At 42.3% G+C, this 13,880-nt stretch overlaps 1 protein-coding gene across 2 annotated transcripts; it reads left to right on the top strand.

Annotated features, from left to right (window-relative positions):
- The first annotated feature begins 5,403 nt into the window (after positions 1-5,403).
- Positions 5,404-13,814, top strand: PPIC (peptidylprolyl isomerase C). Of its 2 annotated transcripts, XM_021546252.4 has the most exons (5): positions 5,404-5,533; positions 9,572-9,685; positions 10,142-10,235; positions 11,885-12,069; positions 13,246-13,814. In XM_021546252.4, the coding sequence occupies exons 1-5, from the start codon at positions 5,435-5,437 to the stop codon at positions 13,372-13,374; spliced, it is 621 nt and encodes a 206-aa protein (XP_021401927.3). In that variant the 5' UTR covers positions 5,404-5,434; the 3' UTR covers positions 13,375-13,814. The 2 variants fall into 2 exon arrangements, with proteins under 2 accessions (XP_021401927.3, XP_085422587.1); XM_085566461.1 differs by lacking the exon at positions 9,572-9,685.
- The last annotated feature ends 66 nt before the right edge of the window (positions 13,815-13,880 follow it).

The raw sequence follows: 13,880 nt of genomic DNA, 5'->3' as shown, positions 1-13,880 counted from the left end.
ATTTCAACTAAAAGTTATACATCCAGATGACACCTGCTCTAATACTTCACCCATGTGGAAAGATAGAAGGTATTGGGATTGTTAAGTCTACAAAGTCTAGGAAACAAAACTGAGGGAAGAAATTATAACAGTTTTTTCAAATCAACTTCATTGAAGAGGTGAAAAAATTGATCATAGCTAGGAAAGATGGAAAGATGGTTTCTGTTGTAGACCCTCTCTTGATTTTGCACCTTTTATTAAAATTTTAATATGGAGAAGCTGTCTCTGTGCAAAGTCACAGTGTATTCAGTGTAGTTTGCAGCACACTGTATCTAGCTGGTGTAAAGAGTTTGCAAAGATCTCCAAATTCTTCAAGAAAGCGATGAATAATTAAGGCAGAAAAATAAAGACGTTATAACAAGTTTTTACACATTGTCTAGCTTCATTGAACGGATTCCTTTCTTTTCACAGCTAACACAAAATTTACTGTCATGTCAAACTTTTGTGTACTTCCAATTTGATAGCCATGACATCAAACTCCTACAAAAAGAACATGTACTTCTTTTATCATCAGGAAGATATTTTGTTGTGTAAAATTGACTTTTCACTGAGCGTATTAAGTTTCTGCCTCTTTTCAAGATTTCCTCTTTAAACATTGTTTTATCTTCTTCCAAAAATTATTTAGCAGCATCACCAGTATGCATAAACTTTCCAAGATAATATAAACCAGATCCCATCTCCTCATCTTGCTGTTTTTAAATATCTTCAGTGCTATCAAGCACTCCTTTCATTCTTTCTGACTGCCCTCTTGTACATGAATGAAACATATTTACATGTCAATAAAAGGGAAGTCATCCTTGCAAACACCAATATTTTTATTGAGGGAGAGTGAAAGGGAACTCTTGCAAGTACTGCAACTTGATAGTGTAGTTCAGCATACCTACACCTACATATACTCTGTACAAAGGAGTATGAAATTAAGGAGCCTCTCAGCCAGATCATCTTTTTTGTGTCTTCCCAGCTCCTTGCTCATTCTTCTGCACCTCCTGGTTTGAATCAATGTACTACTCTAACTGATTTACTCAGAGAAAATACAGTCTCATCATCCAGCCTTTCAAATTGAAAACCTGGAATTAGCCTTGGCTCCACCTTTTTCCTTATTTCTTTACACATTCACCGGGTGACCCACATACATTTGAAGTAACAAAAATGTTTTGTCCCATGAATGACAAAATTAAAAATACTTCAAATTAAAAGACTAAATGGTTTAGGTCAGATATTAAGAAAATTGTTTATGGTAGAGGTGGTGAGGCACTGGAGCAGGCTGCCCAGAGAAGCTGTGGCTGCCCCATTTCTGGAAGAGTTCATGGCCAGGTTGGATGGACTCCGAGCAACCTGGTCCAATGAAAGCAGTACCTGCTCATGGCAAGGGAGTTGGAACTAGATGATCTTTAAGGTTCCTTCCAACTCAAATCATTCTATGCTTCTATGATTCTCTAAAAAGAGATGGAAATGGTAAATTCACAACTCCTGGATTTTAACTGTGGAGACTTAATTGATGAGATACATATGTAGAAAATACTTCTGTCACTATTTGACAGAATCCTTAACTATTGCCTAATGATTTTATACAGCAATAAAGATTTTTTAAAGTTTATATCCAACTGCTGGAACAAACCAATAAGCATTTGGACTTTGTTATATTTCTGCAGTAAATCTTGATGCTAGAGTTAGTTGAGCACCATTGCTATGTGTTTGCAGCACAAGGAAGGCAGATGAATCATAATATTAAATTCTCAGTACCTTATCAAACTGGCAGAGACTGTAAACACATAAGCAGTTTACTCTGAGTAAACTCTCATACTAACATACCTTCTGAAAAGGCAGTGACATATTAAAGAATATACCATATGAGACATGTTTCCTTTTGGGCCTGCTTTGTTATTTAAAGGATATTACTGTGCAATATTGTGCTCATTAGCAATGGGATCAGAGAAGTGCCACATGCACCTACACACACATGAATTAATTTTGATTTACTAAAATGAACAGATCTCAATAGCTACAGGATAAATGTCTTGTACCATGCACTGAAGCCCTATATCCCCTAGTGATGATGGCAGTCCCCAGGCGCAGGGCTTTGGTAAAACCCTCAGTTGTACAAAATGCCAGCACAAAATTCAGACGTCAAAGTTAAGTCCTAGGTTAGTCCAGATCACTCTTTGACTCAGGAACTACAAGTATGTTTTACACCTCTTGAGGAAAAAGGATCTATTTGTGTCAGTCATCAATTAAGCAAGATGATAATTAGGTGTTTCTACTCATGTGTTATGTAATGTGGAATCTGTAACCATGCCCTCTGCTGTGCCTGGGAAATTAAATTTTACTGTAGTCGTCTGATGAGAAATCTTGTTACACTCAGATACACTTGTGCAGGCAGCTTGTGAGCAGAATGGAAAAGAGCAGAAAAGTTACATCCCCTATGAAAAACAGTCTGTGATCACCCCATAGAGTCAAAAGTGAGTATCAGGGTATGCTATGTTTTGAATTGGATGAGGAATGACTTTTGAATTGGATCTTTCCAATGTACCAGCTTACTGTGTTTGTTTCAGAGAAGCCTTGCCACACATAAATGAGATGACTGACAAGCGTCTACATGAGAGAACATGTTCTACAAACATGCCTGAACTCTTCAAGTGTTGTAAGCATTTGGTCAGCTGCGCAAGCCACCTGAAAACACACAGCGAAGACATTCTCTGTTCATGCAAAAATGCACTCTTTCACTCTTTGCTGCCCAAAACCAGCTGGATGGCCAGGCCCAGGGAGTGGAGGTGAATGGAGTTAGATCCAGTCCTAAGTGCTGTTCCCCAGGGCTCAGCTGGGGACAGCCTTGTTTAAAATATTTACCCATGATCTGGATGCAGGGATCAAGTGCACCCTCTGTCAGTTTGCAGATGACACTAAGTTGGGTAGCAGTGTTGATCTGCTGGACTGTAGGCTCTGTTGAGGGATCTGGTCAGGCTGGATGGGCTGATGGCAGGATTACAAGGTTTAACAGAGGAAGTGCCAGGTCATGCACTTTGGTCACAACCCAAGCAGTGCTACAGGCTGGGGGCAGAGAGGCTGGAAAGTGGCCCAGTATTAAAGAACCTGGGTGTGCTGGTCAACAGAGGCAGAACATGAGCCAACTGTGCTCAGGTGGCCAGAAAAAAATGGTATAAGCCTGTATAAAAAATGGTGTGGCCAACATGACCAAGAAAGAGACTGTCACCCTGTATTCGGCAGTGGTGAGGCCATCTCAAAATCTGGGTTAAGTTTTGGACCCCTCACTACAAGAAATATGTTGAAGTGCTGAAGTGTGTCCAGAGAAGGTCAACAAAGGTGGGGAACAGTCTGTTGCGTAGGTCTGATAAGGAGCAGCTGAGGGAGCTGGGGATGTTCAGCCTGGAGAAAATGATAACCAGGCAGTCACCTGATCACTCTTTACAACAACCTGAAAGGAGGCTGTAGCAAGGGCATTAGCCTCTTTCTTGCAAGCAGAAAGAATTAGGACAAGAGGAAATATCCCTAAACTAGAGGCTTAAGTTGGATATTATGAAAAATTTTTCCATGAAAAGGGCTGTTAAGCACTGAACAGGCTGTCCAGAGAAGTGTTAGAATCACCATCTCTGGAGGTATTTAAAAGACATGTGGATGTGGTGCCTAAGGACATGGTTAACTGCTGGGCTTGGCAGTGCTGGTTTAATGGCTGGACTCTATGATCCAAATAAATTCCATAAGTCTGTGGCTATTGTCTCTACTTGTCAGCTGAGGCACAGTCTCAAACTGAGGGGTTCGGCAGACATGTAGTGCACATACAGTAGTGCAGAGCACATTCTCCCTTGGGCACTGCACCTGAGCTCTGGGCTGACTTTGTAATTGTCTGTGTAAGTACTACGCCATACACCCAGAACTACAGAGCTGCTGGCTTTAAGCCTGAGTGCATTTACATAAGCCACTGACAGCTTCCTGCTTGCAGTATATTGGCATCTATTTTAACTTTCATATGCTGGCAGCTGAGAGGCCACAAAATTTCAATGTGTGCTATAATTTACATATTTTCTAGGGACTGCGGCAGCAACTCATGAAAATGAAAATCATCATGAAAATTATTATTTTAGCACGCAATGGCTTGGGAGAAACATTTGTGTTTGATGAATGCTGTTTATTGTCCAAAGTCAGAGGCACAAGCTGGCATGGGTGCTAAGCAGTGCATCACCACTGCTAACACAAATGAACCCAAAAGTATTACAAGTGCCTCACAGGCTCCTGTTTCTACTCAACACATTAAATACAACAAACATAAAAGACCAATGACCCACTCTCAAATCATAGTATCAGAGAACTGGTCAGGTTGGAAGGGACCACAGGGTTGTCCTAGAGTACATGGCACAGGATTGCACCCAGATGGTTCTTCACTATTTCCAGTAAGGGAGACTCTGCAATCCCTCTGGGCAATCTATTCCAATGTGCAGTCATCTGCACAGTAAAGAAGTACTTGCTTGTAATCAGGTTGACCATCCTGTGCATCAGTTTCTGCCTGTTGCCTCTTATCCCATTGTGGGCACCACCAAGCAGAGCCTTCTTGACACTCTCCCTTCAGATACTCATAGACACTGATGTGGTCCCATCTCAGTCATCCTTTCTCCAGGCTGAACAGGGCCAGCTGTCTCAGCTTTTCCTCGTAAGACACATGCTCCAGTCCCTTTCTTGCCCTGTGCTGGACCCACTCCAGAAGCTCCACACTTCTCTTATGCTGAAGAGCCCAGCACTGGAGAGGGCAATCCAGATGTGTTCTCACCGGGGCTGAGGAGCACCATCACCTCCCTCCCCTTGCTGGCACCACTCTTTCGAATGCAGCCCAGGATACCATTGCCCTTTCCAACAAGGGTACACTGCTGGCTCAAACTCTTAAGCGTTGGTTTTGCTACTTCACCCACGTGTGGGACCCTGCTGGGTGCACAGCCTGGCCGAAGCCGAAGGACTTCTCCGGGGTCCAGCAGCCGCCGCTGGGCGAGGCTGGCCCGGGGGAAGGCACAGGGCTCCCGCCACGCCTCAGGACCCGCCCCACGTCCGGCTGGGGCGCCGGGACCCGAGCTCAGCCCCCGGGCGTGTCACCGCTTCAGCCGGGATGGGTGACGGCTTCTCCAGGATGGGTGACCAATCCCTGGCATGCGTGACCGGATGAGTGATCGCCCCCTGGCATAGATGGCCATTCCTCCGGATGGATGATGGCTCGTCAGGACGGATAACCGCTCCCTGGGATGGGTGGCTTCTGCTCCGGATGGGGCACCTCTGCCCCGAGGCTGACGGTCTTTCCCCGGGGCCGGACCACAGGCCGCTCCCCGAGCCCCCCGCCCCGGGCGGGAGGAGCCGCCCTTCCCCGGCGCAGGCGCCGCAGCGCTCGGCCGGCGCCATGGCCCGCGGGGCGCTGCTGGGCGCCGTGGCCTGTCTGTGCTTCCTGGCCCCCGCGGCCGAGGCCTTCAGGAGGAGGGGACCCAGCGTGACAGCTAAGGTGACTCTCGCCCGCGGCTGGAGCGGCCGCCGGAAAGCCTCAGGACGCGTCGGGCGGGGCCCGCGGCTGCGATGTCCCGCGGCCGGGATGTGCCGGGAGGAGCCGGCCGGCCTCTGCCCTGCCCCACTCCCACACCGGCCCCGCGCCGCGTCCCGGGCACCGAGGGCTCGGGCCGGGCTTGGTCTAACGCCAGAACTTCACCGTTTTAATAGGTTTTCTTGGCTGGTTGGTTACTTGGTTTTTAACCCCTTTGCGCATGCCGCCTTTCTGTAGGCGCTGGCACACCGTAGGGTTCGGGCCAGCATAGCCTCCCTTTGGCTTGCAGAAGTGGAAACTTTTAAATTCTTCATCCCTCCAGCGCTGCGGCAGCCTCTGCTGCTGCCAGGGCAGTTTGTGGCTGCTGGTGTTGCCAGGCTCCCCGAGCAGGACCGGGTTTAACTGCGCAAGGGCTCGCCTGTGCCATGGGTTTAATTAATTCCTCCCTGCCCTCTCTCCTGAAACTCTTGGAGAGGATCCAGCAGAGGGCTACTGAGTTGGTCAGGGGAGTGGAGCATCACTCTTGCCGGAAAGGCTGGGGGAGCTGGGCTTGTTCAGCCCGGAGAAGGAAGAACTGAGAAAAGGGCCTTATCAATGTCTATGAGTGTGTGAGGGGAGGGTGCCAAGAGGACGGACCAGGCTCTGCTCTGCCAAGCTGATGCACAGGAAGTTCCATCTGAATATCAGGAAGGACTTCTTTACTGTGCAGGTGACTGAGCAGTAGGAACAGATTGCTTAGAGAGGCTGTAGAGTTTCCCTCACAGGAGATATCCAAGAACCATCTGGACACACTTTTCTGCTGTGTGCTCTGTTGATGGCCCTGGTTGAGCGGAGAGGTTGGGCTAGATGACTTGCTGTGTCCTTTCCACTTTGACCGATTCTGTCATTGTGTGAAGCTCTTGGTATTTGGAGCAAATTGGTATTTGTTGGCCCCGTAGGAGGTGTACGTGGTGCGTGCAAGGTGCTGCCAGCAGAGATCCATGGATCTGGGATCCATGGGGCTCAGTACTGCAGGGCCCTGGGCAGGCAGGATGGATGGGTTGTGTGTCTGTGGCACACACGGGCGTTGCAATGGCACTGCCCAGGAGATGGACTTGTGGGCTGTGGGGCTGGCTGGCAGGATAGAGATGCACCTAACTACTGCAGCATAACAGCATCTCTTTCCAAAAAATGTTTGTTTGGTGGTGGAGGTGGACTGTCCCAACTTTGGAATTCCATGTTTCAGCCCCCAGGTGTTTTTCCACCTGCGGAAAGGAGAGAGAATTTGCCCATGCTGGAAAAAGACACCTACACTGATGAAAGTGTGACAGGGAAGGACAGAGTCAGAACTGCTTCCTCTAGTATGGCTTCAGCATCCTAAGCCCTGGGCCATGCTTTTGTCTCTGTACTTCATTGCCACTGTTGTCTGCAACTGCTTGTAGTTTCATTGCGATGGACTTCTAGATTTTAATTTTTTTTCTGGGGGGGTGGGGGGTAAATTTGACCTACAAGTAATCTTCTGGAAATATATTCCCATTTAATTATGCATAAATGCATAATTCTTCTTCATTCCTTCTGCGTGGACTATAATTTTATGCTCTTCTCTAATTGTTGTGGCACATAAAGAATTGCATTGCCAATTTTTCATGTCCTAGGCAGTGACTTTACAAGGCTCACACCATTTTTCTCTCTTCCAGTTTTAAGTAGTTTTCTGTAACCTTCTTCATATAAAAGATATTTCATACTTGTTGAGCATCTGTTCTTCCCATTTTCTTGCATTTTTTTAGGCTGGTTTTATCATTCTGCGATAGAGAGGTCAGAATTACATGCAGCACTCAGGGTGTGAACTCAGAGTACGGATGTAGCTATGCCCGTCTCTTTACTGTATCCATTTTAATTATTTCTAGTATTTGTTTTCCTTCTCTGACCTTCACAAGCCCAAAGCCAAACCTTTCACTAAACTACTCAGGATGATTCCATTTGGCCCCCTTGTTGGGGCCCTTATTGTGGTTCTATATAATATACAGTATTTTTGCACTTACGAGGTTATTACATTACCTGGTCTCTAAGAATCATGCGATCTTCCTTTCAAAGTCACTTTAGTTTCCTTGAATAATTGAATGCTTTTGTCCATTTTTTCAATTAGATGTACAGCATCTGGTGTAAATTATATATGAATATTTGTGTAAATATGAATATATGAATATTTTATGAGAACCAGCCATTCTTACTGGTGTATTTTTTTTCAGAATTTCAGTCTTGAAATACTTAACTGTAGATTGTAAACACTATTAAATATTTATAAAAATATTAATAAGACTGAAAATTTGTAATATTTATTTTCTTTCAAAGTTTTTGGTGAAGAATTTGGCCAGATGCTTTTTGAGATTTAAAAGTGCTGTATCAACCAGCTCAGAAGTGTCTACATGCTTACTGAATTTCCAGAGAACCTGTGGAAATACACTCATAAGAACATAGCTTTCTCTATACAGAAATAATGTCAAGGGCTACCAGATGTTTCTGTACTTGATTTTGTGGCCAAAAATGTGCAGAGACACATTTTTAAAAGTACTAGGTTTGCTGCTTAGGCAAGCAGCAGTGCCACGTATGAAACCCTGTGGCTGTGCTAGGTTTACAGCATATGACAAACTTGTCTCCTTGTGCTGTCAACAAAGTGTGTGATGTTCCTGCCCTGTGGGGTAATTGTTTGGTAGCCTTGGTCTTGTTACTTATATATGCCTATGTATTTCAGGCATAGAAGAACATTTCCAGGCAAAATAGACAGGCAGTGGGTTTAGCAAATGTAGGAAGGTAATACCCCTTACCTGCATAACCCTGGTGGCACAATTCAGAGAGGTTTGTTTATAAAACCGTTAAAACGTTAGTGAAAGTGTGCTGTTAATACTTTGGGAGCCACACATCTATGAGGCATGTTATTCAGTGCCAAGTACCAAGGAAATGAATGAGGTGTATCAAAAGGAATTTTATTTCCTTTATAGTGCTTTTATAGTGTTAGCCAAAAGTTCAACAGTCAAAACCACATAGAAGATCAAGAAATGGTAGAAAAGTTTAGTAGGAGAGCGTGAAAGAGACATTCACACTGGAGAGACTGTGGTCATTTATTATCATTATTGGACTAATTTCTTAGCATTACAGACAAGTAATACTTGGTTGAGTGCCACAAGGAACAGCAAATACCACATCATAGGAATACACATTGCTGTTTCCTAGAAGTTGTAATAGTCATTATGTAACTTTTTCAGAACTCCAGAATGCCTCATTTCCTGACAGCTGTTCCTATTTTCAGTAATTATTGGAACATTTTTGTACATTCAAATATGCATTCATAGATAAAATGTCTTGTAACTCATTTGTCTTTTTAAAGATGCTTTTCAATGAAATATACATTGAAGATTTAGGCAATCAGCTGAATAATCTGGCCTGCTTATTTCTCTGCTGGGTTTGAATTCATGTTTAGGAAGGCAACTGCTTGCTTGAGCCATAAGATTTTCTTCCCACTGTTTGTCAATTCAACGGAATTTAGGCTTTTGTGTATACGTACTGATGCCTAAAACATTGACCATTATGAATAGATAGCAAGTGGTCATTTGTGGGGAGTATCAGTACTATAGTTCCTTGTTATTTTCCCCCATATGGGAATAGAATAGTTGTTCTTCCTTACTTTCATTTTCATTTTTTTTTTCATTCAGCTTTAAAGATGTACATGTTTGGGAAAAATCTTCTTGAACACTATCTTCAAACTTGAGATACAGCAGTCTCACCAAGCCATTAAAAGCAGTAAGAATCAAAACATATAGTCATGGGTTCTCAAACAGTTTTCTGCATAACCTTATTTTGTTGGCTCTGAAAGGACTTCTCTGAAACAGCACCCTTAGGAATTGCAGGATACTATTTACACAGACCAGCCAGAAATAATTTCTTACCACCTTGCTCTTTGAAAAGCTTGGCTGTTTGCTGTGCTCACATCTTTATCACTTTTGTTCCCTTCACAAAAATATTTAGGTGTTCTTTGATGTGAAGATTGGAGACAAAGATGTTGGCAGAATTGTAATTGGATTGTTTGGAAAAGTTGTCCCAAAGACCGTGGAGAACTTCATTGCATTGGCAACTGGAGAAGTACGTTTGGTTTTGGGAAGGCAGTATCTGTTTAATGCTGTTGCAGTTGCAAACTGTCAATCTTCATTCACTGGAGCTTGTACACAGGTGCTGTCCCCAAGGATGTGCACTAGTGTGTGTCTTCTCAGGTCCTTGGTTCACAAGATGTAATTACGAGATGCTGGATATGAGCACATCAATCTCTCCCTGCCTTGCAGATCTAGCATGTGGAGTTACTGTGGTCAAATACCAGTCAAATAAAGACAATGGCTTTGATCACCTGAATAAATACCTTCTTTGTGGCAGTGCAGTCCAGCTGTGTTTGCATGCACCTCAGTTTAATGTGTTTCTTGACAGTATTATATTCCTTGGTAGTTTGTTCTGTGAAATCTAGCTGTTCACAACTTGTGTATTTTCATATGACAGTATATAGAACTGGATGTTATATTCATTTAAAATATTATTTCATTTTCTTAGAGAGGATATGGATACCAAGGAAGTAAATTTCATCGAGTGATCAAAGACTTCATGATTCAAGGAGGAGACTTTACAGCTGGAGATGGATCAGGAGGTAACATACCTAGTATCTTCCAGGTTCCCTTTTCTTTGTTCAAATGTCTGCTGAAAGTATGGGCAAACCAGCATATTCCTTCATAGTTTCTGCTCATATAAATGAAAAAACACCAAACCAGCCCATATTTATTTTAGAGCATCTAGTACTTTTCCAAGTGTCTTGTAGCCTAAGCTGCAGCTGTTTCGATTATCTGATTTATAAATATGTGTAGCTCTTCCTTTGTCCTCAATTTTTGCAGATAGCTCTTTTCTCTATGTGACTTGTCCCCATTCAAGAAGTATGGCTTTGTGTGCTGGGCTGGAGCCACGTGACCAGCTGAGCTGCTTCTGCAACTTACCGTCTCCAAAAGATGGATGTCTCCACCCTTCCCCTGCTCTGGCTTTGTGACAGCGCTCCTTCCCTGAGGCATTCACTGATTGCGTGTATAGGTGAACCAGTTCAAGTCATCCAGCAGAAGTCTAATCTGTGATGAAACAGTGAAAGCGCATAGAGGGAAGGCACGTAGGGAAGGAGGAGGCTGTCCTCTGTAGCCTCAGCTCAGTCTGTTCTGACGAACCTCTGAAATGTGCTGTGAGAAGGAATTTCTTAACAGGAAGAGAGAAAGAAATCAGAAGATGAGAGTCATGCCCTCTCATTTTTTCTCTTACTAAAACTGAAACCATAAACTTGCTGGTGCTGAGAGTCCTGCCTGTGTGTATCACTTCTTCCTCCTGAGCCTCCAGAAGAACAGTTCAGTACACTCAGAGGGGCAATGCCAGCACAGCATCTCTTGCACTGCACTCAATCTGGCTGCAGATCTCTTCCTTTACATGCACATTCTTGACATGCTATGATTTTAACTGTCTGCATGAACTGTTAGTGATTGTGCTGCTGGGATAGAATGGAATACACATGTTCCTTTTCCTAGCAGTCAGCAATGGGGAAGACCATAATACCAAAGACACAGTTTTAGCATTAAAGGTAGGCAGCATTTTTTTCCTGCTGATGTTGTTTATTGGGATAGCATTTGGTGGTGCTGGGAACGGTGTCCCCATTGTGCTAGGCACTGCACAAGTAGAGTTAGGCAGACAGCCTCTGCTTTTCAGAGTGATGGTGGTTTAACCATGACTGATGTGTTTTCTCTCTTAACTATTAGAAACATCAGAATCTTTATGTTGTGGTTGTACACATACACACCAAGTATTTTAGTCTAACTTCCATTTGGTTTTCATATGCTTCTAAACATGCCTAAAGCAATTTCTTACCATAAGGGAAAGGTTTAAATACTGAAATTGTCACAAAACCTGGCATTCTTATTGTTAGTGGCCATAAGTATGTGCTTTAATTTGCTCAACAGGATGAAGCATACTGTTGTTCAGTGGTCTGTAAACCATATCTTTGAAGGTGTTTAGGTTGCTTAAATTCAAGTGATAAAGCATCATGAGCTTTTACTGTTCTTTCCTTATGCGTGGTGGTTTAACTTACCTTTACACACAAAATTATTTTAGTTATGGAGTTGCTGATGGTTGAACAGTGATGCTGCTGTGTTTACTCAGTCAGTCTTCAAGTCCTGAATTCATACTTAATTTTCCCCATTTTTGAACAAAAAGGGGCTTTTGTTTGATTTATTTTTTTTAAGTTTGCTTTCTTTTTTTTTTTTGTCATAGGAAGAAGCATCTATGGAGAAAGGTTTCCTGATGAGAACTTCAAACTCAAACACTATGGAATTGGATGGGTTAGCATGGCTAATTCTGGCCCAGACACCAATGGATCCCAATTTTTCATCAGTGTGACAAAGCCTTCCTGGTTAGATGGAAAACACGTAGTATTTGGCAAAGTCCTTGATGGAATGGTAAGTTTAAAGTATTGGTTTATCTAGACAAATTGTGCCCCATTATACCATGGCTCAGAAACAGTTGCCTGTTCATCTAATATGTACACGGTAGAAGATGATTGTGAAGAACTCCAGCTGGATGATTTAGAACTGAAATAACAGAAATAGAAACCTGTACCATGCTTTTGCCTTTCACAGCCCTTATTTCAGACTGCTAAACACTAACACCTTTGCAAATTACAAATGGAGAAAGTTCAACTCCTCCTTTCAGTAACACTGTTACCCATGAAATAATTGTTTTTCTACAGGCTAAAATCAAATTTTGTAGCACACGCAAGTTATGGGAAACACTTTTTAGAAGCATGGTAATGTAAAGCAGGCAAACACAAACTGATGAGAGGCCAAATAGCATTTTAAACTAAAAAAATATATTTTCAAGTGATTATACTTTTATTAGTCTGGTTCTCCTTACAAATTACTGCTTTTTAATCTGTGTTTTGAAATTATTGGGGAAAACACGAACTGCTGGATGGACTTGGAGGAGTTTGAAAATTTCATCAGAATACTTGCCCTTTACTCCCACATTCATACTGAATTCCATTTTCATGATCTACAGTAGTAGATGTAAATTTTTGAGAAGGTATTTAGACTTAAGTTTCAATTTAGTCAGATTAATGGACAAATATCAAAAACCAAGTTGTCAATATACCTACATTAATTTTGTCCTTTAAAAAGATTGGTGCCACACTAAAAATATGTATGTGTGTGTTATATGATAAAGGTAAAAGCAGTAATAAGATTTGTGGAAGCACAGTTATGCTGTACAATTAGAAAAATAATAATGCTTGCTTTTTCTGATCTCTGGATTCACTTTCTGCTCAGAGGCCACAAACAGAATCCTGTATGTGCCAGCTTAATTAGCTGAATGTACATTTTCAATTGCCCCTTCAAAATGTTTTTGTTGGCTGAAAGATTTTCTAGGAGGACAAACAGCCTTCCCTGTGCTTCTGTCAACTGTGTGTGATTTACAGAGCAGCACAATTGCCAATGTGGGAAGAAAAGGTAGTTGACAGGGTAGAAGTCTTTGTTCACAAGTTGGTTAATAAGCAGTGATGTTTCCGTGGCTCCAGACTTCAGCCACTGGAGTTTGTTTTGCTAAAATGAACCTTTCTGTTTTCTTTTTTTGTTTGACAGTCTGTGGTGCACTCAATAGAACTTCAGCAGACAGATGAACATGATCGGCCCCTTCAAGACTGTGTGATTGTGAACAGTGGCAAAATAGCTGTAAAGGAACCATTTGTAGTTGAAGTTGGTGACTGGTGAGACCAATAGCCAGCATGGGAAGTAAAACTTAATCACTTCTCTTTAATGCTGGCTTTTGACCAATCTCAATGATCCACTGAGTTTTCTTCTCTAAACATATGAAGTTACATTTAGGCAATGCTTATAATTTGCCAAATACAGAAGAGGTAAGACTATTTCTATAACAACTTGTTGGAGCTGCCACTCCTTGAAATTCAAGACATATCCCACAAATTTTTAGATCTTGCAGAAATAGTCTTTTAATGAAAAATTATAGCAGTAATTCTAATTTTCCAGGGTTTAAAATATAGTAATTTTGTTCTGTTTGGAACTTTTAGCAATATTTGTTTTTGTTTTTTCAACTGAAAATATTTACTGTAACACTACCAGCATTACTAAAAACTTTTAAAAAAAATAAAATATATAAGTGTTTTGAATAAATAAACTTTACTTTCAGATAAGTACTTCAGATAATTTTTTACTCCACCCCGCAAGGTTTTTTTTCTCACCTCAGCTGATTCCACAAA

This window comes from Lonchura striata, chromosome Z (assembly GCF_050655825.1).
Source record: "Lonchura striata isolate lonStrDom1 chromosome Z, ASM5065582v1, whole genome shotgun sequence".
NCBI classification, from domain to species: Eukaryota; Metazoa; Chordata; class Aves; order Passeriformes; family Estrildidae; genus Lonchura; species Lonchura striata.
Note: the sequence above shows the minus strand (reverse complement) of the source record. Positions and strands in the feature narration are given on the sequence as shown.

Excerpts from the sequence above, each read along its gene's own strand:
- PPIC (XM_021546252.4), top strand. The coding sequence starts at position 5,435 with ATGGCCCGCGGGGCGCTGCTGGGCGCCGTGGCCTGTCTGTGCTTCCTG. Across the intron at positions 5,534-9,571 it reads GACCCAGCGTGACAGCTAAG|GTGTTCTTTGATGTGAAGAT; the intron begins GTGACTCTCGCC and ends AAAAATATTTAG. Across the intron at positions 10,236-11,884 it reads AGCTGGAGATGGATCAGGAG|GAAGAAGCATCTATGGAGAA; the intron begins GTAACATACCTA and ends TTTTTGTCATAG.